General features: G+C 45.5%; 1 protein-coding gene across 1 annotated transcript; it reads right to left on the bottom strand.

Moving 5' to 3' along the window:
* Positions 1–477: 477 nt before the first annotated feature.
* Positions 478–25,878, bottom strand: MAVS (mitochondrial antiviral signaling protein). Its single transcript, XM_063135761.1, has 7 exons — positions 25,787–25,878; positions 19,940–20,069; positions 17,186–17,360; positions 13,713–13,996; positions 11,522–12,182; positions 7,993–8,108; positions 478–3,134 (listed from the first exon to the last, which is right to left on the bottom strand). Exons 2-7 carry the CDS (start codon positions 20,054–20,056, stop codon positions 2,412–2,414), a joined length of 2,076 nt encoding a protein of 691 aa, XP_062991831.1. The 5' UTR covers positions 20,057–20,069; positions 25,787–25,878; the 3' UTR covers positions 478–2,411.
* Positions 25,879–26,367: the final 489 nt, after the last annotated feature.

Here is a 26,367-nt window from a genome sequence, read left to right as displayed (position 1 = left end):
ATATCTTGTGGTAGTGAATTCCGGCCTGGCATCCTCTAGATAGTTTGGATGACAACTTTCATCAGTACAAGACAACTTCTTATGTTCCTAGCAGCAACTGAACATTAATTATACTTTTAAAAGGCATCTGGTACAGCCATGAGCCATCACAGTTCCAACTGTGCTGAATTTACACAATTGTAGCTATATGATATTCTGGAGGTGACAGACTTGACCTTGGGGGAGCTAGGGGTGGCAACAGCCGACAGAAAGCTCTGGTGTGGGCTGGTCCATGAAGTCACGAAGAGTCGGAAGCGACTGAACAAATAAACAACAAAAGCTATTTGTGTACATGCATCCCGTTCCCAGCCCTGCAACATATTTGCTGCAGTGTACTGAAGAAATGTGCGTGCGTTAAGATGGGATCGTGAAATAGCCAAACACACTTTCTGTTAATCGAGTATTATTTTTTTTTAAATCAGCAAATACAATGAGCAGAATCTTCAGATGACCAGGCCGCTGGGAGGCAGGCAGGAAGAATGGTACAATCTCACAATGTTTTTATTAAAGGAAAGCTTTGCTAACAACGGAAGAGGGATGGAAGATGTCTAGGAAGGGGGAACGGTATGCCATTGTAGGAAGAATTTTGAACCTTTTCTGTAGCTCTCGTATCACTGTCGATTTTACTTTTTGCTCTTCTTAGGGTTGGACATGTTTTTGGTGTTTTCAAGAAATGGAAAGGCAGGATACAAAATTTGCAATAAATAAATAACAAACACAAGTACAAACTTGAGTTCAAATAGAGCCCCTGGTCTTACGCCTGCCCCAACCTGGTGCCTATCAGGTGTATTGACCTTCAGCACCCATCATCCTCAACTAGCATAGTCATTGGCATGCACCAGGTTGGGGAAGTATATCTTAACTGGTTGCAGAAAAAGCAGGGCTGGGGGAAAATATTTCTTTTCTTTCTTTTAATACTTAAAAAGAAAATGCTGTTTTTTTTAGGCACTTGGGCAATTCTACTAAGCCTGAGGAATGATGGAGGGGGGTGGAGGAACCCGAAGACAGATATTAAAGGAAGAAAAGAATCAGGTGCTACCATACAAGACCCTTTATAAATCTTCTGCTGAAGATCAGCTGAAACCAAGCAACCTGTCTTTGCTGGATCAGACCATGGGAGTGATCACTAGCACAACGCGAAGCTACCGCTTCGTAGCACAACCCAGGAAACTAGCTCAAAGGAGCCCTTCCGGAATGGGATCAATCAATGCAGCTCCCTTGTCCAGACCTATTCCAGAACTGATGGTTTGCACTAGTTTCCAGTTGCACTTTCAAGCGCTAGATTCCCATTGCTCTAGTTGTCACTCCCCCGACGCAAAGGCAGCCTCAAAAGTCCATCAAGCCCTGCTCCCAACAGTAGCCAATCAACGCCCTCATGAAGCTCTTAAGCCTAAGGCATGATGGGAAATAAGCATACCCTCTTCTTTATCTCCAGTAGGCGGTAAGCAATTGTATTATGCCCCGGAATCCGAAAGCGAAGAGCAGCTAAAACATAAGAGCGCCACCAGAGTTGGCAGAAGGGTGCGGCATAATTTCTCCAAAAGCAATGCATTGTATCGTTCGGATTATTTTATTTTTTTAATGCAGTACATCTTTCCACCGGAGAGATCTACCAGATGCATTGGGTCACGAGGGAGGTTGTCCGCCTGTGCCTGCCAAGGAGGTGACGTCACCAATTGCGCCAGGGTCATCCAGGTACGAAATACCACCCATCACAATAAAAAGTCCAATTCTTTAAGCCGCATTCAAGGGTGGAGTAACGCAAGGGTGTGGGCAGGAGATGGGTCTTCCAGTAGATCTCTGGGTGATTTGCAGTGGGTTGGTCAGGGTTTCCAAAGCAGCAGCAACTATTCCCACCCCCACCCCACCCCACCCCAGATAAAGAACTCTTGAGGGTGGGGGGAACTAGGTATGGATTTTTGGGTGAAAGAATGTGCAAGCTTGGTTGGGCTATTGATCACAAACTGCTGGGCAGAGTATGTGCTTAGAGTCACCCCCTGTTCCTTAACAGCATAAAACTAGCAGTATGAGCCCCTATTTTGCAGCTGGCTCCTGTCCGTGGACCTCAGGGTTCTAGCGAAAAACGAAGATCCCAGAAGCCTGAAGCCAGACCAGCCCTGGATTAAAGGAAGTGCACGTTAAGGCAACTGGCAAGTGCAAAAGGATAATCCAATGCTGTGAGCATCACAGAACATCCGCGAGGGGAAAGTATATTGAAAGGAACCAATGGTCTTTCCATTCCCCCCGCCCCTGGTTTTTTGGACACCCAGCATAAATCATTGGTGGGCAGGGAAAACTTTATAACGCTTGGCTATGCACGAGATTCATTACTGATGTTTAGGAGGCTGGGAGGCGTTTCGTAAGCCGAGCTTCTATTTCTTTTTGTACAGCGCAAAAGCCACGGCTGCGACACACGCCAGGGCGAAAACAGCAAGGAGCAAGTTATAATCGTTTGCGGGCGGTGGCGGCGGCAGCGCGGCGGCACCGTCTCGCTCGTTTGCGAGGAGATCCTCGGAATTCTCAGGGCGGGAAGTGGGACTTTGGACGAGATGACGTCCAGGCACCGCGCCGGAGGAGGTATCCGGAGATCGAATCCTCGGATTGGTACCCAAAGCAAGCACATCAGGTGCGCCGGTAAGGTCAGCGCTGGGATTCTCCGCCAGATGGAAGGTGTAGTTTCGGATGGAGTTGTCGTCCTGGAGGTTGTCACGCACAGGCGGAGGAGAAGCGTCACCTGCTCCGTCTGTCACACTTCTCCCCGAAATGTTACCTACAGCCGGACAGGGGCTCAACTCATCCGACTGACCCTTTTGGCTGGATTCACTCAGCAATATCGGGTCATTTGTTGAAGAGAACTCACTGCTGAGGCGAAATCTGGACGAACTGCCAGAATATTCGGGGTCGGTCTCTGGACTGCTCAACTGTCCTGCCACACCTTCATCTAATTCTGAAAGCAGGACGCTAGGTTTGCAGGGCACATCGCTATCATAATTGCTATTGAAGATATGGTTATCTCTGTGAAGGCAATGGACACTGCTCCCGTTCCCACGTGAAGGCGGAGTGCTCCAGTCTGCGGTGTTTGAAAGCAAAGTCACCTGCGGGAGGGAAGACATTAATGCAGCCTTTCAAACAGGTAAGGACATTCCCTATTGAAGATCTCAGGTAGCAGAGCTTATGTCCATCAGTACTGAGTCAAATGGACAGGACTGGGCAGTCAGTTCTAGGCCAAGCTAGAAGTCCCATTTCAAAACCATAGGAAGTAATAGTTCCACTCTAATCTACGCTGGTCAGACCTCAACTTGAATACTGTGTGTCAATTCTTCGACCCTACAGCCTTAAGAATGGGGGGATTAGAATGGGGGAAAACTCCACAAAATCCAGGAAATCACTAAATGATCTGTGATTGGGGGAAAGGGGTGGAGATAGGGGAAGGGGTGCGGCCATTTGAGAAACCCTGGCTGAATTGGGGCCCCGAGTCTGAGGTTCCCCATTCTTGACCTAAAAGGTTGTCCACACAGAAGAAGACTGCAACCTGTTCTCTTATCATCTAAGATTGTAGGACATGAAATAACAGGCTTTAGTTACAGGAAAGCAGTTTTCAGGAAAAACTCCCTCCTGGTCAGAGCAATCAGAGTATGGAAAAAGCTGCCTAGGGAGTGGGTGGGCTCTGGCTGCAGATATTCCAACAGAGACCGGACAGCCAGGCATCAGGGATGCTTTAAACTGGATCCCTGCACTAAGCAGTGAGTTGGACTCAATGGCCGACATGGGCCCTTCCAACTCTCGGATTCTGTGAAATGGAACATCAAGTCTGACTCAGTTTAGGGATGTATCTATTATTAATTAATTAATTAATTAATTAATTAATTTCATTCCTATACCCTCCCATAGCCAAAGCTTTCTGAGTGGTTTGCAACAAATAGTAGGGTGCTGTTGATGTTTATATCTAAATAAATAAAGCTGAACGTGTGTGTGTGTTTGTGTGTCCAGAAATTCTAACCCACTTCCAGATGAGCTAGAAACTTAAAATTTTGGAAATTGGTAAGTCTTGCTGTACAATCAACCAGAAAAAAATTAAAAACTCATTTTTTGGGTGTTTAACTGAGCCTCGTGTGGCACAGAGTGTTAAAGCAGCGGTTTCTGCAGCTGAAACTCTCCCCACAGCCTGAGTTCGATCCCAGCGGAAGCTGGTTTCAGGCAGCCGGCTCGGGTCGACTCAGCCTTCCATCCTTCCGAGGTCAGTAAAATGAGTCCCCAGTTAGCTGGGGGAAAGGTAATAACGGCCAGGGAAGGCAACGGCAAACCACCCCACTATATAAGGCCTGCCAAGAAAACGTCAGCGAAAGCTGGCGTCCCTCCAAGAATCAGCAATGACTCAGTGCTTGCACGAGAGGTTCCTTTCCTTTCCTTCAAGTGTTCGGAAATAATTTTAAAAATTCAGAGGCTTTGGCAGCCATTACGCCTTCTACTCCCAGCATGCCTTGACCGTGAGGGAAGACTTACCAGGCTCCAAGGGCGACAGGGCACTCATAGCCTCACCGCTGCTGATCTCAGAGCATTGCCCACCCGGCCATGCGAGATCTGCATGGGTCCCTGCAGGGTACACCAGCGTCCACAGCTGCTTGTGTCCTCTGGGAGCCACTTCCCTCCACTCTTTACTGATGCTGCTCCTCGCCCTTATGGGACCTGGGCAGCTGTGGCGCAGTCATGCAGGGTCCCGTGTGGGCAGGTCACCGATCCTGCGTGGCCACGAGCAACCCGTCACCCCCAGAGCCCGGCAACTCCGCCCTCCCGGCCAAGGCATGCTGGGAGTTGTAGGCGTTTTGTCAGTGGAAGGAAGGGGCTGTGCAGGACGAGGCGGCTACTCTGTGAAATGGCCACTACAGCCTCAGATTTGTTTAAAAAAGAAAAATCGAATACGTCCAAAATTTAAAGTTTCTAGCTCATCTGGAAGTGAGTTAGAATGTAATTTTTTAAAGTTGGGTTGTTATGGGACCCAGGCAACACCAGGTATATCTGCTAGCATTATACATATAGAATCATAGAATAGTAGAGTTGGAAGGGGCCTATAAGGCCATCGAGTCCAAACCCCTGCTCAATGCAGGAATCCACCCTAAAGCATCCCTGACAGATGGTCGTCCAGCTGCCTCTTGAAGGCCTCCAGCATGGGAGAGCCCACAACCTCCCTAGGTAACTGGTTCCATTGTCGTACTGCTCTAACAGTCAGAAAGTTTTTCCTGATGTCCAGCTGGAATCTGGCCTCCTTTAACTTGAGCCCGTTATTCCGTATCCTGCACTATTGGATGATCGAGAAGAGATCCTGGCCCTCCTCTGTGTGACAACCTTTTAAGTCTTTGAAGAGTGCTATCATGTCTCCCCTCAATCTTCTCTTCTCCAGGCTAAACATGCCCAGTTCTTTCAGTCTCTCTTCATAGGGCTTTGTTTCCAGACCCGACCTTGGACTCTGTGGCTCTGTCTATAACTGGTTCGCCTCCTATCTAGAGGGTCGCTCTTTCAGCGTGTCGGCTAACGGCAGCTCATCCTCCTCCTTTCCCCTTTCAGTAGGGGTTCCGCAAGGCTCGGTGCTCGGCCCGCTGCTGTTTTCTCTATACATGCTGCCCTTGGGTAAACTTATTCAATCTCATGGCCTCCAATATCACCTGTATGCCGATGACACACAACTATATCTCTCATCTCCGGAACTTTCTCCTGATGTCCACGATCGTATCTCAGCATGTCTTTCAGATATCTCAGCCTGGCTGCTTCATCGCCGTTTGAAACTCAATATGGCAAAAACTGAACTGCTTGTTTTTCCTCCTAAACCTTCTCCTCATCTCTCATTCTCTCTTACTGTCAACGATGTCACGCTTACTCCGGTCAAGGAAACTCGTAGCCTTGGCTTTATATTTGATTCCTCGCTCTCCTTTATTCCTCATATCGAGGCAGTAGCTAAATCTTGTCGTTTCTTCCTGTATAATATTGCCAGGATTCGACCATTTTTGTCTGTCTCTTCTGCCAAGACTCTCGTTCACGCACTGGTTATCTCTCGGTTGGACTACTGCAACCTCCTCCTCTCTGGCCTCCCCTCATCTCACATCAGTCCGCTGGTCTCTGTCCACCACTCTGCCGCTAAGATCATCTTCCTGGCCCGCCGCTCTGACCATGTCACTCCGCTTCTGAAATCTCTTCATTGGCTCCCAATTCACTCCAGAATCCAATATAAACTTCTCCTGTTGACCTTCAAAGCTTTTCACGGTCTAGCTCCTGCCTATCTCTCCTCTCTCATCTCACACTATTGCCCCGCTCGTGCTCTTCGCTCCTCTGATGCCATGCTTCCTGCCTGCCCAAGGGTCTCTACTTCCCTTGCTCGGCTTCGTCCATTTTCCTCTGCTGCCCCTCATGCCTGGAATGTTCTTCCAGAACACCTGAGAACTACCAACTCAATCACAGCTTTCAAAACACAGCTAAAAACTTTTCTTTTCCCTATAGCTTTTAAACTTTGAGCTTGTTCTGACTCTATACTGTTAGCTTCACCCTTCCCGGTGCCTGTTTACACTTCCCTGTGCCTGTTTGCATTCTCTTTCCCTCCTTATTGTTTACTACAACTTTATTAGATTGTAAGCCTATGCGGCAGGGTCTTGCTATTTACTGTGTTATCTGTACAGCACCATGTACATCGATGGTGCTATATAAATAAATAATAATAATAATAATAATAATCCTGGTTGCCCTCCTCTGAACACACTCCAGCTTGTCTGTGTCCTTCTTGAATTGTGGAGCCCAGAACTGGACACAATACTCTAGATGAGGCCTAACCCTAACCAGGGCCGAATAGAGAGGAACCAGTACCTAACGTGATTTGGAAGCTATACTTCTATTAATGCAGCCCAAAATAGCATTGGCCTTTCTTGCAGCCATATCGCACTGTTGGCTCCTATTCAGCTTGCGATCTACAACAATTCCAAGATCCTTCTTGTTTGTAGTATTGCTGAGCCAAGTATCCCCCATCTTGTAACTGTGCATTTGGTTTCTGTTTCCTAAATGTAGCACTTGGCATTTATCCCTATTAAATTTCATCCTGTTGTTTTCATCCCAGCACTCCAGCCTATCAAGATCACTTTGAAGTTTGTTTCTGCCTTCCAGGGTATTAGCTATCCCACCCAATTTTTCCAGACCCCTGAGCACCCTGGTTGCCCTCCTCTCAACATTCTTCAGCTTGTCTGCATCCTTCTTGTAGTGTGTGTGTGTGTGTATTATATATAATTTAGTCATGTTGAATAAACAGTTTATGTGTTTTCTTCCAAAAACCAAAGAGATTCCTTACAGTTCAGGTGTTCCTAACAGTTCAGAAGCTTGTAGCTCCATTTGTTACCAAAAAAATTTAAAAATAAAATAAAAGTAAATTAAATTTGTAATAATTGTTTGAATACACTGCACTTTTAATGTACCAAACGTAATAATTTTATGCCAGACTAACTTGGACATAATTACATTTTATGTTCCTAAAGTAACAAAGTGACTTTCAATCTGTAAAAGGAAGTACTAATATTGCATTATTTCAATTTTTCTGAAAATTTCCGTTCCCCCCCCCCCCCCCCCCGAAACCCCCCGGAAAAGAAATGGGTTTTTTCCATGGCTTCAAAAGTTCCAGAAATTTTACATCTCTATCCCGACACACTCCTGGTAGCTTCAAATTGCTGCTGAGAGTGGGAACAGAAATGCCAGCAGGACAGAGGAGAGCAGGCAGGCACCTGGTCAACGCAAACAGAGTGAGCTGCCTAGAACCATTGATCCCCACGCAGCTCTAGGTGCCACACTCTGCATGCAGAAGCTTCCAGAAGCACACAGCCTCAAGCTGCTTCCCAGGTCCCTGATCTCCCCCAAATTTTGACTTTTGTACCCAGCAACTTCAACACTTCTGAACATCTCTAGAGCTGACAAAAAACAGCTTACCTCCTCGTGCACAGGGGCAGTGACCGTGCCGTCCGGCTCGTCAAAAGGCATCTTTCCCTCTTGAATGGGAGGTTTGAGATCACTGGAGTACACATCACTCGGAGGAGCTGCAAGCCCTGTAAGCGAATTAGGGGAAGAGATCACGTCTGTAGAAGAAGAAACGTCAAAGGTGGAAGGTGTCGAAAAGAAAGGGTGCCAGGAACCTGAGGTGAATGCTCCTTTCTCAATGGACTGAAGAGGAGCTGAGCACTGGTGCAGGTTTAAACCGTTGCACCCAGTGCACTAAGGTGGGGATAAAAGACGCCCCCCATCTTACCCTCAACTGATCCGTATGGATCAACTGGAGGAATCAGGAAAGTGTTCACACATCTGTGTGCGAGTGAGTGATTGTGTGCGTATGTGTCTGAAAATATGGGGGTGCATGCCAGCAGTGCCGCCCCTATTGCCAGCATGTGGCCCCTGACATCCTGACTTGGGTTCCCCACACCTGATTCAGGGTAACCGAACATGGAATTCGATGATCACAACAGGCAGGAAGGGTCATGATGCAAGGCCTGGCAGTTCGAATGAAAAAGGACCGGTTAACTCAGCCCAAGCGTCTCTACTGGAAATGCACATTTTTCTCCTCTGTATGCCTGCTTCCATCACTCTCCCCATCTTCTCTTCTCTGCCCCGTGCCAAACAATGAAGTGTAAGCCCCTCGGGGCAGGCATCTATCTTCTACTACTTTGTAAAGTGCCACACACTATATTAATTCATTGAACAAAAAACCTACGGTTTACAAAACAATGTTAAGGCTCTACAGTTTTCAACCAAGCACCAAAAAGCAGGGAAATTGGGAGTTAAGGCTCACAAGCCTTAACACCACATCCTCCCTAGGGAGGCAGAAAGTGCCAGTGAAATTCTCATTCTCCCAAAGCAGATAAACAATAAGGACAGGGTGGAGAATAGGATATGCAGAGGTGACTGTGGGGTTGTGGAAAACTGATGACAAACAACTTAGGGCCACCTACTTCTCTTTTTTTGTTTAGAGCAGCCCTTCCCCAACTTGGTGCCCTCCAAAGGTGCTGGACTACAACTCCCATCATTGTAACTCAGTATGTCCCATGGTCAGGAATGCTGGGACAGCAGGATGGGGAACGCTGTTCTATATCCTTACCAGTTGCCCTCCCACTGGGTGGGATGGAAAAATAGCCTGACAGTTATAAGGCAGATTCCTGCGTTCTGATGTTCATTCCATCACAAGCAAGTTAGGGTGCAACCCTACATGTTCAGACAGAAAAGAGTCCTGGCTCGCTGGACTATGTAAATGACTTATAATTTTGTTGTGTATTTGAAACGGGTTTTTTTGTTTGTTTGTTACATTTCTTTTCCTAGGTTTTACAAAGTATGTTTTAAATTTTGTAAGACCACCTTGAGGCCCAGTATTGGACAAAAGGCGGGATACAAATATTATAATAATAATAATAATAATAATAATAATAATAATAATAATAATAATACACGGCTTGGGATCACAATACCTTACATGGCTTGAGACTAGAATACCTGACGGAACGCCTCTCCTGACGGGAATATACCTGGTCACTACGTTCAACATCTAAGGTCCTCCTCCGGGTGCCTACTCCGAGAGAGGCTCGGAGTGTGGCAACGAGGGACAGGGCCTTTTCGGTGGTGGCCCCCGGACTATGGAATGATCTCCCTGACGAGGCTTGCCTGGCGCCAACACTGCTATCTTTCCGGCGCCAGGATAATAATAATAATAATAATAATAATAATAATAATAATAATAATAATAATAATAAAAAAAAATAATAATAATTTATTTCTTACTCGCCTCTCCCTTTGGATCGAGGCGGGGAACAACATTAGAACAGGAATCAATACATCTTAAAAATTCTTGATTTCACATTGATCTGGATAGGCCTGCCGGAAAGGGCTAGTCTTTAAAGGTTAAGACTTTCCTCTTTGCCCAAGCATATGGCAGCACATCTTAATCACCCACATGTTTAGTTTTTTTAACGGTTTTTAATGCTTTATGTGTGTATGTTCTGTGTTTTAGAATTTTAAATTTTGTATACTTGTTTTTATCTCAATTTTAGAATTTCTGTAAACCGCCCAGAGAGCCCTGGCTATGGGGGCGGTATATAAGTGTAATAAATAAATATAAATAAATAAATAAATAAATAAATAAATAATGCTGGGAGTTGTAGGACTTTTCTCAGTCTAAACATGCATAGGATTGTGCCCTTAAGAACCTAAGAAGAGCCATGCTGGATCCAACCAAAGGCCAGGATTTTGTTAGTTGAGGGGCAAAGCAGATGCCTTGATGGGAAGTCCAAAGAGAGGACATGAGTGTAACAGCACCGTTCCACCCACATTCCCCAGAAACTGGTGTCCATAGCCATACTTTCTCAAACTGGGGAGAGGCAACGAGTGAGATACCGCAGGGCTCAGTCCTGGGCCCAGTGCTCTTCAACATTTTTATTAATGATTTGGACAAGGAGGTGCAGAGAACGCTGATCAAATTTGCAAATGACACCAAATTGGGTGGGATAGCTAATACCCTGGAAGACAGAAACAAACTTCAAAGTGGTTTTGATAGGATGGAGTGCTGGGCTGAAAACAACAGAATGAAATTTAATAGGGATAAATGCCAAGTTCTACATTTAGGAAATAGAAACCAAAGGCACAGTTACAAGATGGGGGATACTTGGCTCAGCAATACTACAAACGAGAAGGGAATCTTGGAATTGTTGTAGATTGCAAGCTGAATAGGAGCCAACAGTGCGATATGGCTGCAAGAAAGGCAAATGCTATTTTGGGCTGCATTAATAGAAGTATAGCTTCCAAATCACGTGAGGTACTGGTTCCTCTCTATTCGGCCCTGGTTAGGCCTCATCTAGAGTATTGTGACCAGTTCTGGCCACCACAATTCAAGAAGGACGCAGACAAGCTGGAGCGTGTTCAGAGGAGGGCAACCGGAATGATCAGGGGTCTGGAAACAAAGCCCTATGAAGAGAGACTGAAAGAACTGGGCATGTTTAGCCTAAAGAAGACAAGATTGAGGGGAGACATGATAGCACTCTTCAAATACTTAAAAGGTTGTCACACAGAGGAGGGCCAGGATCTCTTCTCGATCCTCCCAGAGTGCAGGACACGGAATAACGGGCTGAAGTGACAGGAAGCCAGATTCCAGCTGGACATCAGGAAAAACTTCCTGACTGTTAGAGCAGTACGACAATGGAATCAGTTGCCTGGTGAGGTTGTGGCCTCTCCCACACTAGAGGCCTTCAAGAGGCAGCTGGACAACCATTTGTCAGGGATGCTTTAGGGTGGATTCCTGCATTGAGCAGGGGGTTGGACTCGATGGCCTTGTAGGCCCCTTCCAACTCTGCTATTCTATGATTCTATGCTTCTACTGGTTATTAACCATGAACAAGTGGGCGATGGGTCTTCATCGGAGCATGTTGGCTAGGTTTGTGGCTTTTTTTCCCTCCAACGGGCCCTGGACACGGCACACCCTTACCTCTTCTCAGGAGATTTCCAGGTACACTGCCTGTTGGGCCGGATTCAGGGCTTTCATCAAAATCCACCGCTGCAGCATGACCACTGCCTTCCTGTTGACCCCGGGATCCTTCCAGCCCTATGTCAAACCGTCTTTGCAGGTTGAAGGGGCTGCTGGCGTCCACCGGAGCAGCCAACAGCCTCTCGTTTTGATATCCCTGCAGGCCTTGGATCTTGTCTTCCTTAAGCAATTCTTCAGCCCGCCTCTCACCTAGCAAACTTGAAGCCAACGGGGGGCTGTCAGAAGAGCTGTAGGAATTCTCCTCCGGCTGATTACTGGGAATCCCGGGGCTACAAACAGCAGCTGGTGCTGGAGGCCCACCGTTGTCTGTCGGGCGATTCAAGTTGCCAAAATACCCATTTTTCACGCAAACAGGCCGTTGCTGGCGGCCGTCCCATTTCTGTTCCGAACCAGCTGCATCAGAACTTGAGGAGCGTGGTGCATTTGGCATTGCCTCCTTGGGCTTCTCTCCCACGTGGCCTCGAGTCAAAGGCGCCGGAGATACGTTTGTAGCTGATGTGGCTTGGGTATCAGTTGGTTTCTCCCCTTCATCTCTGAGCTTAGATGCTGATGCTGCACTTTTCTTGGAAGATTCTGGCTTCCTGGGACCACTGGCTGTGGTCTGAAGAGGAAAATCACAGGGGTAATGCAATTAGAGCAGGGCACTAAAGTCTTCTTCCCCAGATGGACCCTGGCAAAGCTCACACGATAGTTAAACTTGGATCATGGTTTAATTTGTTTTTAACTGTGCATATTTATTGTTTTATACTGTAAGTTTTTATCTGTACGCCGCCCTGAGATCTTAGTGATATAGGGTGGGATATAAATATTTAAAATAATGATAATAATTAAACATTATGGCAGATTATGTGAAATATTTCTTCACTGTTGAAATTATTAGAAACAATCTCAAGGTGGTATAACTTTGCCCAGAGGTTTGTTTATTTTAGCCGAAGCTCTCTGGGCGGTTCACAGAATGAAGACCATTCAAAGTGTAAAACAAACAGTATAAAACCATAATATAAAATATAATATAAAAGCACAACCAAGATAAAAACAGCAGCAATGCAAAAATACAAATTTAAAATGCAAATTTAAAACTGCAAAGTTAAAATTAAATTTATAGACTGTTAAAATACTGGGAGAATAAAAAGGTCTTCACCTGGCGTCTAAAAGAATATAGTGTAGGTGCCAGGTGAACCTCCTTAGGGAGCTCATTCCACAGCCGGGGTGCCACAGCAAAGAAGGCCTTCCTCCTGGTAGCCACCTGCCTCACTTCCTTTGGCAGTAGCCCATGGAGAAGGACCCCTGAGGATGACCTTATGGTCCGGGCAGGTACATATGGGAGGAAGCGTTCCTTCAAATAACCTGGCCCCAAGCCATTTAGGGCTTTAAATGTTAATACCAGCACTTTGAATCAGGCCCGGACTTGGACTGGCAGCCAGTGAAATTGGAAAAGGACTGGCGTGATGCGGTCTCGCCTGTCAGTCCCTGTTAGTAACGGTGCTGCCCTGTTTTGTACCAGTTGAAGTTTCCGGACCGTTTTCAAAGGCAGCCCCACGTATAACGCATTGCAGTAATCCAAACGAGAAGTTAGACAGAGTAAGCACCATTACATCTTCCCATTGGGGCCTAGTATCTGAATCCTAACACAGTGCAATACATTCAGCCACTGTATATTTCTTGATGGAGAAGAGAACAATTGGAGATTTGCACATCTCCCTCGATTTTCCCAGTCATTCCAAAGAGATCAGTCCAGGGATTGATCGCTGGACCTTTGGCATGCAAAACATGAGCTCTATCGCTCAGCCACAGTCAGTCCCAGGCTCCACACAGCGCACTCGTGGCAACTCAAAGGCGTTAAAACAGTGACAACGGATTTAACCCCATTTTTAAAAGCCAAGCTCACCTGGCGCTAATTATTATTATTATTATTATTATTATTATTTATTTATATAGCGCCATCAATGTACATGGTGCTGTACAGAGTAAAACAATAAAATAGCAAGACCCTGCCACATAGGCTTACATTCTAATAAAATCATAATAAAACAATAAGGAGGGGAAGAGAATGCACCAAACAGGCACAGGGTAGAGTAAAACTAACAGCATAAAAGAGACCCAAAGTCAAGGATAAAACAAGCCAACAAACCTTCGGTTTTACCACCATCTCGCAGCTCTTCAACGGAAGCTCGGTTTCTTGAACGGGAGCACTGTAATCATCCATGTCATGTGAGGTGTACACGGCCCCCAGGGCTTCTGAAGGCACGGGTGAAGGAGCCTGGGCACCACTAGAGCTCCACATGTTATGCAGAGGAGAAGGAGCTGGTACAGCAGAAGAGCACAGATTGGAGGCCGGGGCACTGGACTCTGGGGGCCGGGGAATATTACTCCCAGCGGGCGGGTTGGCGCTTGCTGAAGCGTTGTTTCGAGGAGCTGGAGGAGGAACACACGCAAGGATGCAGCAGTTAATTTCTGTTAGGGTGGGGGGGACGGGAAACACCTACAACCCTAGGTAGGGCTAGGAAAAAAATCCCGCCTGAATCTCTGGAGTGCCGTTGCTGCCAGTCAGTGGGCCTGTTCACACAACACGCTGAGCCATGGTTAGGCCGCTAACTTTTTTGCGGTAAATGGTTAATTCAGTGGACTTCAGTGGAATTTTAAGATGCTTTTAGTATTCTTTTAGGATGTTTTTTAACAGCGTATACTATGTTTTTAATCAGTATTTTATGTATTTTATGCTTGCTGTTGTTTCCCGCCTCGATCCAATCGGAGAGGCGGGTAAGAATTATTATTATTATTATTATTATTATTATTATTATTAACGAGTGTGTTTAAACCGTGGTTATGCGCCCACCATGGTTAAGAATGGTTCACACATGCTAAGCCGTAATGTTTAGCTCAAACTGCTTAACCGCCATGGCTTAGCGTGTTGTCTGAATAGGGTCACCGCATAACTACCGAGTGGGTGGGGAAAACTCTACATCTAGATGCCACTAACACAGCCCATCCCCAAGCTGGTGCTTTCCAGACGTTTTGAATTTCAACTCCCATCATCCCCAGCCAGCAGGGCCCACGGTGAGGAATGCTGGGAGTGGTAGTTCAAAACAACTGGAGGGCAAAGGATTGGGGAAGGCTGATTTAACAGCATGGCCACCACATCCTGGTCTGGTCACTCCAATGCTTTGCTAGCCACCAACTTGGATGGCTTTAAAAGGGGGTTAGATAAATTCCTAGAGAAGGCTATCAATGGCTACTAGTCCTGATGGCTATGTGCTATCTCCAGGAGCGCAAGAGGTAAGCCTATGTACATCATTCGTTGGGGAACATGGGAGGGAGGGTGCTGTTGCACTCGTACCCTGCTTGTGTGTTCCTGGTCAACAGCTGGTTGGCCACTATGTGAAAAGAATGCTGGACTAGATGGACCATTGGTCTGATCCAGCAGGGCTCTTCATATGGCTCGTTGAGGCATATGATATGTGCATGCCTTGTGATGGCTTCTTTTGGCTTGGAAGTTACTGCCTGCGTAAATGTTGTTCTTGAAAAATCTGTGATAATTGCAGACGTTCATGCACTTTTAAATTGTAACCTGTGACGTGGGGATTAACATGCATTTACGACGGCAAAAACAGTCATACTTCAAGCCTGGAAGGATAAACCCCTAACATTCTGTGATCTGAAGATCTTACTGCTCTTGCTGCATGATGGTGCTATATAAATTAATAATAATAATAATAATAATAATAATAATAATAATAATGTGAACAGATCTCTTACAGTCACCAACGTTCTCTGGATGCTTATATAGATATTATGGCCCCATTCAGAAGACACCTTAAACCATGGCTTTAACCATGGTGGTTAAGCCAGAAAGCCAGGCTGTGTTCAGAAGACACCTTAAACCACGGCTTTAACCACAGTGACTAAGGCAAAAGCCTTACTCACCATGGTTAAAGCCGTGGTTTAAGGTGTCTTCCAAACGGGGCCATAGACTGCTTACATTATATATATATATATATATATATATATATATATATATATATGTGCTGGATATATATGCTTTAGGGTGGATTCCTGCATTGAGCAGGGGGTTGGACTCAATGGCCTTATAGGCCTCTTCCAACTCTACTATTCTATGATTCTATATATATTCTCCTATTTTAAAGCACTGATGTTGTTGTGAATAGGTATTGTGAATGGATATGCTTTTTTGGTTATACTTTTTGTTATTTTTCGTTTGTTTCCCTTTTCCCTTTTGTTATAATTGCGCTGACAGTGGGACAGCATCCCCTACTGCACATAACGCACCTGGCTAACCTGGGTGGGGGGGCAGGGCACATGGCAGAGCATCCAACCCTCTCCCCCTAGACCTCGCTGCCACCTGCCAGCATTTGCCGTCTGAGGCGACCACCTCACTCTGCCTAATGGTAGGGCCGGTTCTGTCCCCAGATGATCTTAAGACATGTCATGGTGAGCGAAGGCACGTGTGGGAGAAGACAGCGTTTAAGGTACCCAGGATGCAATCTGTGATCTCTTGATAGAGCAACACCAGCACTTTGAATTACCCCCAAAACTAACTAAAGTAGCTCCAGTCACTATGGAAAACAAGAGCTCGGGGGGCAGCAGAAGGAGAATGCCAACTCCCGCCAGTCCCAGCCAGCCCCAGCACTGCTGCGAAACATCTGCAAGGAGGCCATCACACTGCTTACCCCTGAGCAAAACTTCCTGAATGGTGGTCAAAGGCGCATAGAATCATAGAATAGGAGAGTTGGAAGGGGCCTACAAGGCCATCAAGTCCAACCCCCTGCTCAAAGCAGGAATCCACCTTAAAGCATCCCTGACAGATGCTTGTCCAGCTGCTTCTTCAAGGCCTCTAGTGTGGGAGAGGCCACAACCTCACCAGGCAACTGATTCCATTGTCGTACTGCTCTAACAGTCAGGAAGTTTTTCCTGATGTCCAGCTGGAATCTGGCTTCCTTTAACTTGAGCCCGTTATTCCGTGTCCTGCACTCTGGGAGGATCGAGAAGAGATCCTGGCCCTCCTCTGTGTGGCAACCTTTTAAGTATTTGAAGAGTGCTATCATGTCTCCCCTCAATCTTCTCTTCTCCAGGCTAAACAGGCCCAGTTTGTTCAGTCTCTCTTCCTAGAGCTTTGTTTCCAGACCCCTGATCATCCTGGTTGCCCTCCTCTGAACACGCTAAAGCTTGTCTGCCTCCTTCTTGAATTGTGGAGCCCAGAACTGGACGCAATACTCTAGATGAGGCCTAACCAGGGCCGAATAGAGAGGAACCAGTACCTCACGTGATTTGGAAGCTATACTTCTATTAATGCAGCCCAAAATAGCATTTGCCTTTCTTGCAGCTATATCACAACATGTCACAACATATCACAGCATGTCACAACACTCCAACCTAGAGGTTACCCCAAGCAACGTGCCATGTTGGCCAAGGCAACCTGTATCAGCCCGTACATGCCTGCTTTGTTCGTGCATTTCAAAGCTTTAGATTACTGCCCTTCAGCAAACCTGAAGTCCTCCACTCTCCTGAGAAGGTAAAGCGGCTACCGCTTGCGAAAGAAAGAAAGAAAGAAAGAAAGAAAGAAAGAAAGAAAGAAAGGCAACTTACGGAGCAGGTGGGAGTTGTAAACTTCTCGTAGCTCACGAGCTAGGTGTCCCATGTTGTCCTCTTCGAGAGCATCTAAGAGTTGCCACACCCAGTTTTCCCTGATCTGCAGGCGTTGAAAGAGCTCCCACACAGAAATATTGTTCCCGCTTTTGGCCACGTGCGCTTTAATCTCTTGCTATAAATAGGGGGAACAGGCAAATGCAGGCTTCAGGAGAAGGCGAAAAAGAGCCCCGCTGAAGCTAGTGAATAAATCTAAAACATGAATACGGGTGTAACGGTGTAACATTTCTAGAACAGCAGGGATGGTTCAGAAGCGTTCTTGCTGCGTTCAGTTCAAATGCACCACTAACCAGGGAACAGCCAACTTTGGAAGGCACTGATTTGCCAGTACCTGTGAAGTCAACTAGCTGTCGTGTGCTATAGCTGCTCAGGCGTCCCCAAGGAGACAAAACTAAGGAAAGTTCTTAGGCCAATCTACAAAGCTTTATTGCAAGTAATTAACACTTCTGTAACACAAACTAGGCACTTTTCAGGGAAAATTCTCCCTAGGCAACGCTATGCAAACTAAGCAAAACAATTGACTGTTCAAAGGAAAGAAAAGGCTTTTCAAATGTCCCCAGTTTCAAGGTGGAGGATGCGTAGACGACTTCTCATGCAATCTCTCCAGCTGTCTCTTTGCTGCTAATCTCGCTGAATGTTTTAACTTCTGGCGATTCCTAGCATCAAGTAATGTTTCTGAATGTTCACCCCCGGAAGTTGACCCCCTGTCTCCTGAGAGCATAGGATCTGACCTTGAGGAGATAGACTCTGGAAGGGGGCATTTGCAACTGGAGGCTCTCCCTTGTGAACTTCCTCCCCCACTGGCTTGGCATCTTCTGAATCAGAATCTGTTTCTGATTGATTACCTGCGCCACCTGCTCCCAACACAGGAGCAGTAGGGGCATACATGACACTAGCCTCCTAACCCCGCAATAACCCAAGCAATTTTGCAACTGTTTTAAAGCTATATGTTGCTATTTTTAAAATAAACGAAAGGGCGAACATATAGCTGTACAAATGTGCAAGTGCCACTTTAAGCTGGCATAGCACAAGGACAGCTGATGTGGTGCGGTGACTAAAAGACTGGTGCTACAAATCAGGAAGTTCCTAATTCAAATTTAGGCTCTGCCATGAACTCACTAGGTGGCCTTAGGCAAGCTACTCTCTCTCTGCCTCAGCCCCTACACTACTACCATCTGCAATAGCGTACATAATAATTACCGGTCTACCTTTCACGATTGTTGCAATCCTAACAAGATAATTTACAAGAAGCACTTTTAACACTTGAACATGCCATTAAACACATCCAGAAGGCAGGGAACTCACTCTGTGGCATGGAGTACTTGGGATCAGCTTCGGCTGATCCGCCAGCTACGGCCTTTCCTGGACAGGGACAACATAGCCACAGTAGTGCATGCACTGGTCACTTTCCGATTAGACTACTGCAATGCACTCTACGTGGGGCTGCCCTTGAAGACAACACAGAAATTGCAGCTAGTGCAAAATGCAGCAGCTAGACTGTATGGAACAGTGATGGCTTTGGGAGGGGAGACCCACACCACCTACGGACCTCAGGATTGCCTCGAGAGGTGTGTGGGGGAAATTTTGATAACGGCAGTGCCCGATAACCCAGGAGAACGGAGTGGTCGTCCCCGGTTCACCCTGGGCTCAGCTGTGCGTCATGTGGCCCCATAGGGCCGACCTCAATATTATCCCAGGATAAACAGCAGGTGTAAATTGTGTGTGTTGCCCTTTTAAAAAAAAGTGTATGAAGGTAACTGCAGTTCTGTGACATTTAGAGCTGAATTCTGCAACTTTGTGAACTATGGAGATCACACAATTTGTTCTGCAGTTCTTACTATTTTGCGTAATTTATCTGTGGAGATGGTAACACTGAAACCATTGCCCACGTGCTGCTATTTTGCTCTTTGTACAGAAATACTCAGTTGAATGCCTTATCCAGGGCGTTCAACTGATTATTATGTGAACTTTCTTCTTGAGGATTCCAACAGGATTGTTACAGCAAAAACTGCAAATGCTATTAAAATGAGGGCTGCAATTACACCCTGGGTTTTAAATTATATAATTTTAGCCTTAACTGTATTTATTTTTTTTATTTGCTTGGAGACACAGAGTTTTATATGTTAAGGACTTTGGTTTTTTTCCTGGAACTCAGGACATTTATTGTCTGTTTTACGCCTTATGTCCAGTTAATTGTTCTAAATTGCAATGGCCAATGGCTTGGTGCAAATAAAATTTGATTTGATTTTGCGTAATTTATTCTGTCTGTTAAAAAAGGGGAGGGGCAAGGCCCTGGGAACGGCAATCAAGCCCCATCCTCTGACAACTGACCAGGAACACCTAATTTCACCAGGGATTGCTCATATGCTCAAGCACAACTTCACAGTCATCAGTCAAATCTGATTTATTTTAAAAAAAATATTCCAGGAAGCTGAACATTATACTGAGTCAGAGCACGGATCCATTTAGCCCAGTATTGCCTACGCCGGCCTTCTCCAACCCAGTGCCCTCCAGTTGCGTTGAACTACAACTCCCACCATTCTCAGCCAGCACGACCAAAGGGTTAATGGGAGTTGTAGTCCAACCAATGTTGACAGCACTATTTTGGGGAAAGCTGGCCCAAAGACACCCCCCGCAGCGGTCTCGACCCTACGCATCAGCAGTAGCAGGAAAAAATTATTCCTTAATAGTTACCTTGTCCATTTCAGTGAGGCAAGGCAGATGCAGCAGTAATTGCTCCACGCGGATGCACTCGAACTTTCGCAAGTTTTTATTAATATACTTTATTAATTTTTCCTCAGCAAAGCCCATCTTCAGCTAGTGACTAGAACAATAAGAAGAAAGAAGCTGTTATTGTCTCATGAACATGATCAGAAGTCCAATTCACAATGCACTTGAAAAAGAAACACATAGCTAAAGCAGAGGCATTTCTCCCTTAAAACTAAGTCAGGAGAGGCAAACCATCTTATTTATTTATTTTGCTCAATATGTTTCATAGAATCATAGAATCATAGAATAGCAGAGTTGGAAGGGGCCTACAAGGTCATCTAGTCCAACCGTGCTTTCATCCTGAAGGGATCCTCACCTGGTGTACATAAAATTATTAAAAAAACACACAATACAACAGCAATAAAGATTTTCTTTTTTTAAAAAAAAATGTTGTAAAACTTTACAAAACAAAATAAAACTGAAAGAGGAAAAAATTGTAGCTGCATAGATTTGAATATATCAATTTCAATGAAATGTCATATATGAAAATATGCTTTTCTAAAAATGATATATAAACTCCAACAAAAGCAGACCAGGGGCTCATCTACACCAAGCAGATATTCCACTATGAAAGTGGTATGAAAGCGGTATATAAAAGGCAGGAACCACACTACTGCTTTATAGTGGTATCGAAGTGTTCCTAGTATTGCTAGGAACATTTTGCTTGCATGGCCCAAAACTCCTCGCTGTTTGGATCCATCGCCGTCTGGGACTCAGAAAGCCCTCTGCACATGGACTCTCTCCTAACTGGACTTTGGATTACTCAGAAAGTAGTAAATGAAAAGTACTGTGAAGCTTTTCATAGACTTAAAATTCTCATTTACTGTGGATTGTGTGTTTGTGTTGGTCAACAGTTCAGTGTAGCGGCAGGCTGTAGCTCTCAAGTTCCCCCTTTTTGAAGACAGGGACAATATTAGACAACCAGCACTTCACCTATCCTCCATGATTTCACAAAGATAGTAGACAGCGGTTCCAAGAGTTCTTCCGCTAGCTCCTTCATTACTCTAGGATGCAGTTCATCGGGCCCTGGAGATCTGAACTCATTCAAAGAAATTAGGTGTTCCTTGGCCATTTGTTTATCATTCTCAAGCTGCAACCCTGTCCCTTCAACCTGTACTTCATTTTTGCCAGGTGGTTCATAGTCCCACTTTTGGGAGAAGACTGAGGCAAAGTAGGAATTGAGCACCTCTGCCTTTTCTTTGTCATCTGTTATCAATTTGCCATCCTCATTGAGTAGCTGAACCACCATTTCTTTCCCCTATCTTTTACTATGCACATACCTGGAGAAAGCTTTTTTGTTGCTTTTAGCATCCCTCGCTAGCCTCAGCTCCTTCTCAGCATTAGCCTTCCTGATGTCATTCCTGCACTCTTCTTTTGTAGCCTGGCCTTCCTTTTTTCTTTTCACGTCACCTCTAAGCTTTTTGTAGAGCTGCATTGGTTTCTTCTGTTGTCTTCTATCTTCTTTCCTTGTTGGAATTGTTTGTAAAATTGTGCCTTTAAAATTTCATTTTTTTTTAGAAACTCCCACCCATCTTGGACTCCTTTTCTCATTAGGGCCACTTGCCATGGGACCTTACTTGAAGATGAGTCTGCTTTCTTTGGTGCTGATTTCTACAACCAGAAGCTGTGTCTTGAAGCCTAACTTCAAAGATTTAAGAAGCAAAGCCAGCAAAGTGAGAGTCAGGATGATGAGGAAAGCACATCATCCAAAGTTCAAGCAATGGAGGATGTTAAACCACTTCTTCAAGAACTTCTGGACAGTGGCTATGGTCTAACACTCAGTTAAATCTGTAGTTTTGTAAATAAAAAGTCAGGAGAAGCTCTCATAACAAATAAAGAAGTGAAACTTTACATGTTGAAACTATTTGGTGACAAAATTAGGATTTCCAAGCCAACAGAAAGAAATCATTCCATCCTTGTCTACTTCTCTACACTAAATGCTGATGAAATGGCAGTTAACGTTTTGAAGGATGCTGCCCAGCGTATTAGACAATCGCTCCTGGAAACTGATTTCAATCTTGACAATGAATTTGAGGATGCATACCAGCTTAAATATTCATGGAAAACAACACAAATCCCACAACCACTATTTGATTTCTTGTTGGAAGAGTTTCATTTAGACTGACTCTACTGTCTTCCATTAGTGACCACAATCAGCCAGGTATTTCATCAATGGAGGAGGAGGAGTGTGATGAAGTAGAAGGCAACACAGGAGATATTCTCACTAAGAAAATCAGGGCTCATCTACACCAAGCAGGATATTCCACTATGAAAGCAGTATGAAAGCGGTATAAAAAAGACAGGAGCCACACTACTGCTTTATAGCGGTACTGAAGTGCACTGACAACTGTTGGGGCCCAGGACACATCTACACCAAGCAGGATATAACACTAAAGAAAGTGGTATGAAAGCAGTATATGGTATATGTCATGGGCCCCAACAGTTGTCAGTGCACTTCAATGCCTCTATGTAGTGTGGCTCCTGGCTTTTATATACCACCTTCATACCACTTTCATAGTGGAATATCCTGCTTGGTGTAGATGAGCCCTTAGAATCTACGGTATCATGTAGAATCACAGTACTTTTCCAAATCCTTTTCAACAGGGTTCACAAAGGAAGGAAGGAAACTCTTCCGCACTTAAAGACTGCTCACTCACTTCATGAGAAATGTAAAGGTAAAGCAACTGGTGACATGTTTGAATAAAGCTGGACTGTCAGGACTCATCTACACCAAGCAGGATATTCCGCTATAAAAGCAGCATGAAAGCAGTATATAAAAGGCTGGAGCCTCACTACTGCTTTATAGCAGTATTGAAGTGCACTGACAACTGTTGGGGCCCATTGACACATACCATATACCACTTTCATACCACTTTCATAGTGCAATATCCTTCTTGGTGTAGGTGTATCATGGGCCCCAAAAGTTGTCAGTGCACTTCAGTACCACTATAAAACAGTAGTGTAGATCCTGCCTTTTATATAACATTTTCATAGTGGAATATCCTGCTTGGTGTAGATGAGCCTATAGTCAGTTACAATAAGGTTATGGAAGTCATGTTCATTAAACCCAACTCTTCCATTTCTTGAGAAGCAACTTCACGGTGGGGGCAATCATAGAATCATAGAATAGCAGAGTTGGAAGGGGCCTACAAGGCCATTGAGTCCAACTCCCTGCTCAATGCAGGAATCCACCCTAAAGCATCCCTGACAGATGGTTGTCCAGCTGCCTCTTGAAGGCCTCTAGTGTGGGAGAGCCCACCACCTCCCTAGGTAACTGATTCCATTGTCATACTGCTCTAACAGTCAGGAAGTTTTTCCTGACGTCCAGCTGGAATCTGGCTTCCTTTAACTTGAGCCCGTTATTCTGTGTCCTGCACTCTGGGAGGATCGAGAAGAGATCCTGGCCCTCCTCTGTGTGACAACCTTTTAAGTATTTGAAGAGTGCTTTCATGTCTCCCCTCAATCTTCTCTTCTCCAGGCTTAAACCTGCCCAGTTCTTTCAGTCTCTCTTCATAGGGCTTTGTTTCCACACCCCTGATCATCCTGGTTGCCCTCCTCTGAACACGCTCCAGCTTGTCTGTGTCCTTCTTGAATTGTGGAGCCCAGAACTGGACGCAATACTCTAGATGAAGCCTAACCAGGGCCAAATAGAGAGGAACCAGTACCTCCCGTGATTTCGAAGCTATACTTCTATTAATGGATAACTTCAACCACCAGCAAACCCGGATGAATGTTTCATTACCAACAATTGTTGGGTGCCAGAACTTTTCCTCTGGGATTCTGTCCGTGCCCAGAAACAAACGCACACCATGCAGGTCTTACACAGCAGAGTTAGTTTATTCTCTTCAGGCTTCTTTTACAGTTCCGTGCAGTCCAGTTCCATTTTACAAAAGTGAGAAACTATATACACATATATATCTACACAGTTCTTATCTACATTACAAACAGCTGTGGTCAGGCTAACCTTAACCCCTTAATGTCCTAAGAAAATCCTGGCAAGGTTCCCTGTAGAGCTCCCAGTGTATCTCAAGGTAATTGCACACAGATAGTCTTTTTCTGTTTAACCCTGACATAGCCATACATACACAATTTTAATGACTAAGCAAGTATCTTACTTTTCATATACTTAACAACAATGCCTTGTAAATTGAAACGGTGACTATTTTGCTTTTACCCAATGATTACCGCCTGTTCTTTTTGAATTTTGTTTCCCTCTGATCTCACTCCTCTTTCTCCCCCCCCCCCCCTCCCCAACCACGTGGGTGTATATATGGCTGCCCATTTAGGATAACAATTCAAGCATCTGATGAAACAGGACTCTCGTCCATGGAAGCTGATGCCGTAATAAAAATGTTAATCTTTAAAGGCGCCACAAGGCTCTTTGTTGTTTTAATAACAAAACAGAACCACAACCTTAAGGAAAGGAGCCTGGATCACTGCAGATCTGTTGTGCTGTAAAACAAATCACAGGAAAAGTCCTCAAACTATGCAAGAGGGACACAATGTACCGCTTTTTAAACTAGGAAGGTAGATCAAAATGACTGTATAAGAGGCTTCTTTGTCTGCCTACTTACTAACTTGGGGCACAATCCTATGTATGTGTAGACAGAAAAAAAGAGGTCCTACAACTCCCAGCAATCCCCAGCCAGAAGTGCTTGCTGGGGAATGCTGGGAGTTGTAGGACTTTTTTTTTCCTGTCTACACATACATAGGATCACTCCTGTAATATACTCCACATACTGGCAATCAATGCATCTTTCAAGGTACCATAGGGTGACCATATGAAAAGGAGGACAGGGCTCCTGTATCTTTAACAGTTGCATAGAAAAGGGAATTTCAGCAGGTGTCATTTGTATATATGGGGAACCTGGTGAAATTTCTTCTTCATCACACCAGTTAAAGCTGCAGGTGCCCTGCCCTCTTTTAAATCTGATCACTCAAGTATAGTTCCTGCAGCTTTAACTGTTGTGATGAAGAGGAAATTTCACCAGGGGCTGCATGCGTACAAATGGCACCTGCTGAAATTCCCTTTTCTATGCAACTGTTAAAGATACAGGAGCCCTGTCCTCCTTTTCATATGGTCACCCTACTTTAACAGTTGCATAGAAAAGGGAATTTCAGCAGGAGTCCCTTGTACACATTCAGCACCTAGTGAAATCCCCTCTTCATCTCAACAGTTGCAGGAGCCCTGTCCTCTTTTGTTATCTGGTCACTCTGGAGTTTTACCTGTTGTGAACCACCCGGAGAGCTTCGGCTATTTGGGTGGTATGAAAATGTAATAAGTAAATAAATAAATAAATTGTGATGAAGCAGCTTTCACTGTTGTGATGAAGAGGGAATTTCACCAGGTGCTGCATGTGTACAAATGACGTCTGCTGAAATTCCCTTTTTCTATGTAACTGTTAAAGATACAGGAGCCCCGTCCTCCTTTTCATAGGGTAACCCCAGTGTAAACGGGCCTCTGGAGGCCTCGGCTGCTGCCTCCTTCCATGCTCAGATGGTAAAATAAAAACAAAAGCCGGTGACGAAAGCGAAAGCACTTTGCGTTATTCAGCTTGAGGCACCCCCGGGCTCAGCAAAGAGTGACGCCCAATGGCCGTGAATGCAAACAAAAGGGAATTGCCCCGGACACGCGTCTCAGCCTGACCCGAGCAGGGGAGTAGAGTGAGAAGTGGAGTTAATCCGTAGTGTTAATCCGGAGCAAAACGCGCCCACCGCCTCCAGGGAGGCCGTGAGGCATGCTCGGAGGTGGCTCGGCGCGCCTCTTCTTACCTGCCCTTGACTCGCCTGCAACGGGAGACGTCGGATCGCAGGAGAAGCGCGGCGGTGGGAGAAGGACACACGAGCGAGGTAGCGGCCTTGGGCGGACCTCCTCCTCGGTCTCGCGCGCACTCAGGCCGGGGAACGTTCTGAGCCCGCCTCCCGCCTGCGCCCGATTGGCTGGTTGCTTCCGTTCTGGGCTGTCCGTCAAAGAGGGGGGAGAGAGTGGGGGGGGCGGTTCCGGGCGGGGGTCGCGGGCTGCGTTCACACGACCCCCGTGGCACGATTGGCTCTCCTGCGTGCGTGCAGGAGAGCCAATCGTGCGTCCTGCGTGCGCGTTGACACGGAAGCAAGGCAGCGATTGAAATGGACCATGAAACTGCCAAGGTCCTACTGCCCTGGTAGAAATCTGTGATGATGCCAACGCACTGGGAATGTTGTGTTCAGTCCTGGGCGCTGCACCCTAAAAACGGACCCTGGGCTGTGGAACGGCCTCATCAACAAATTATTATTATTATTATTATTATTATTATTATTATTATTATTATTATTATTTATATAGCACCAACAATGTACCATATTTCTTCGATTGT

This window comes from Elgaria multicarinata, chromosome 10, assembly GCF_023053635.1.
Source record: "Elgaria multicarinata webbii isolate HBS135686 ecotype San Diego chromosome 10, rElgMul1.1.pri, whole genome shotgun sequence".
NCBI lineage: Eukaryota > Metazoa > Chordata > Lepidosauria > Squamata > Anguidae > Elgaria > Elgaria multicarinata.
This window is presented reverse-complemented; position numbering and strand designations above follow the sequence as displayed.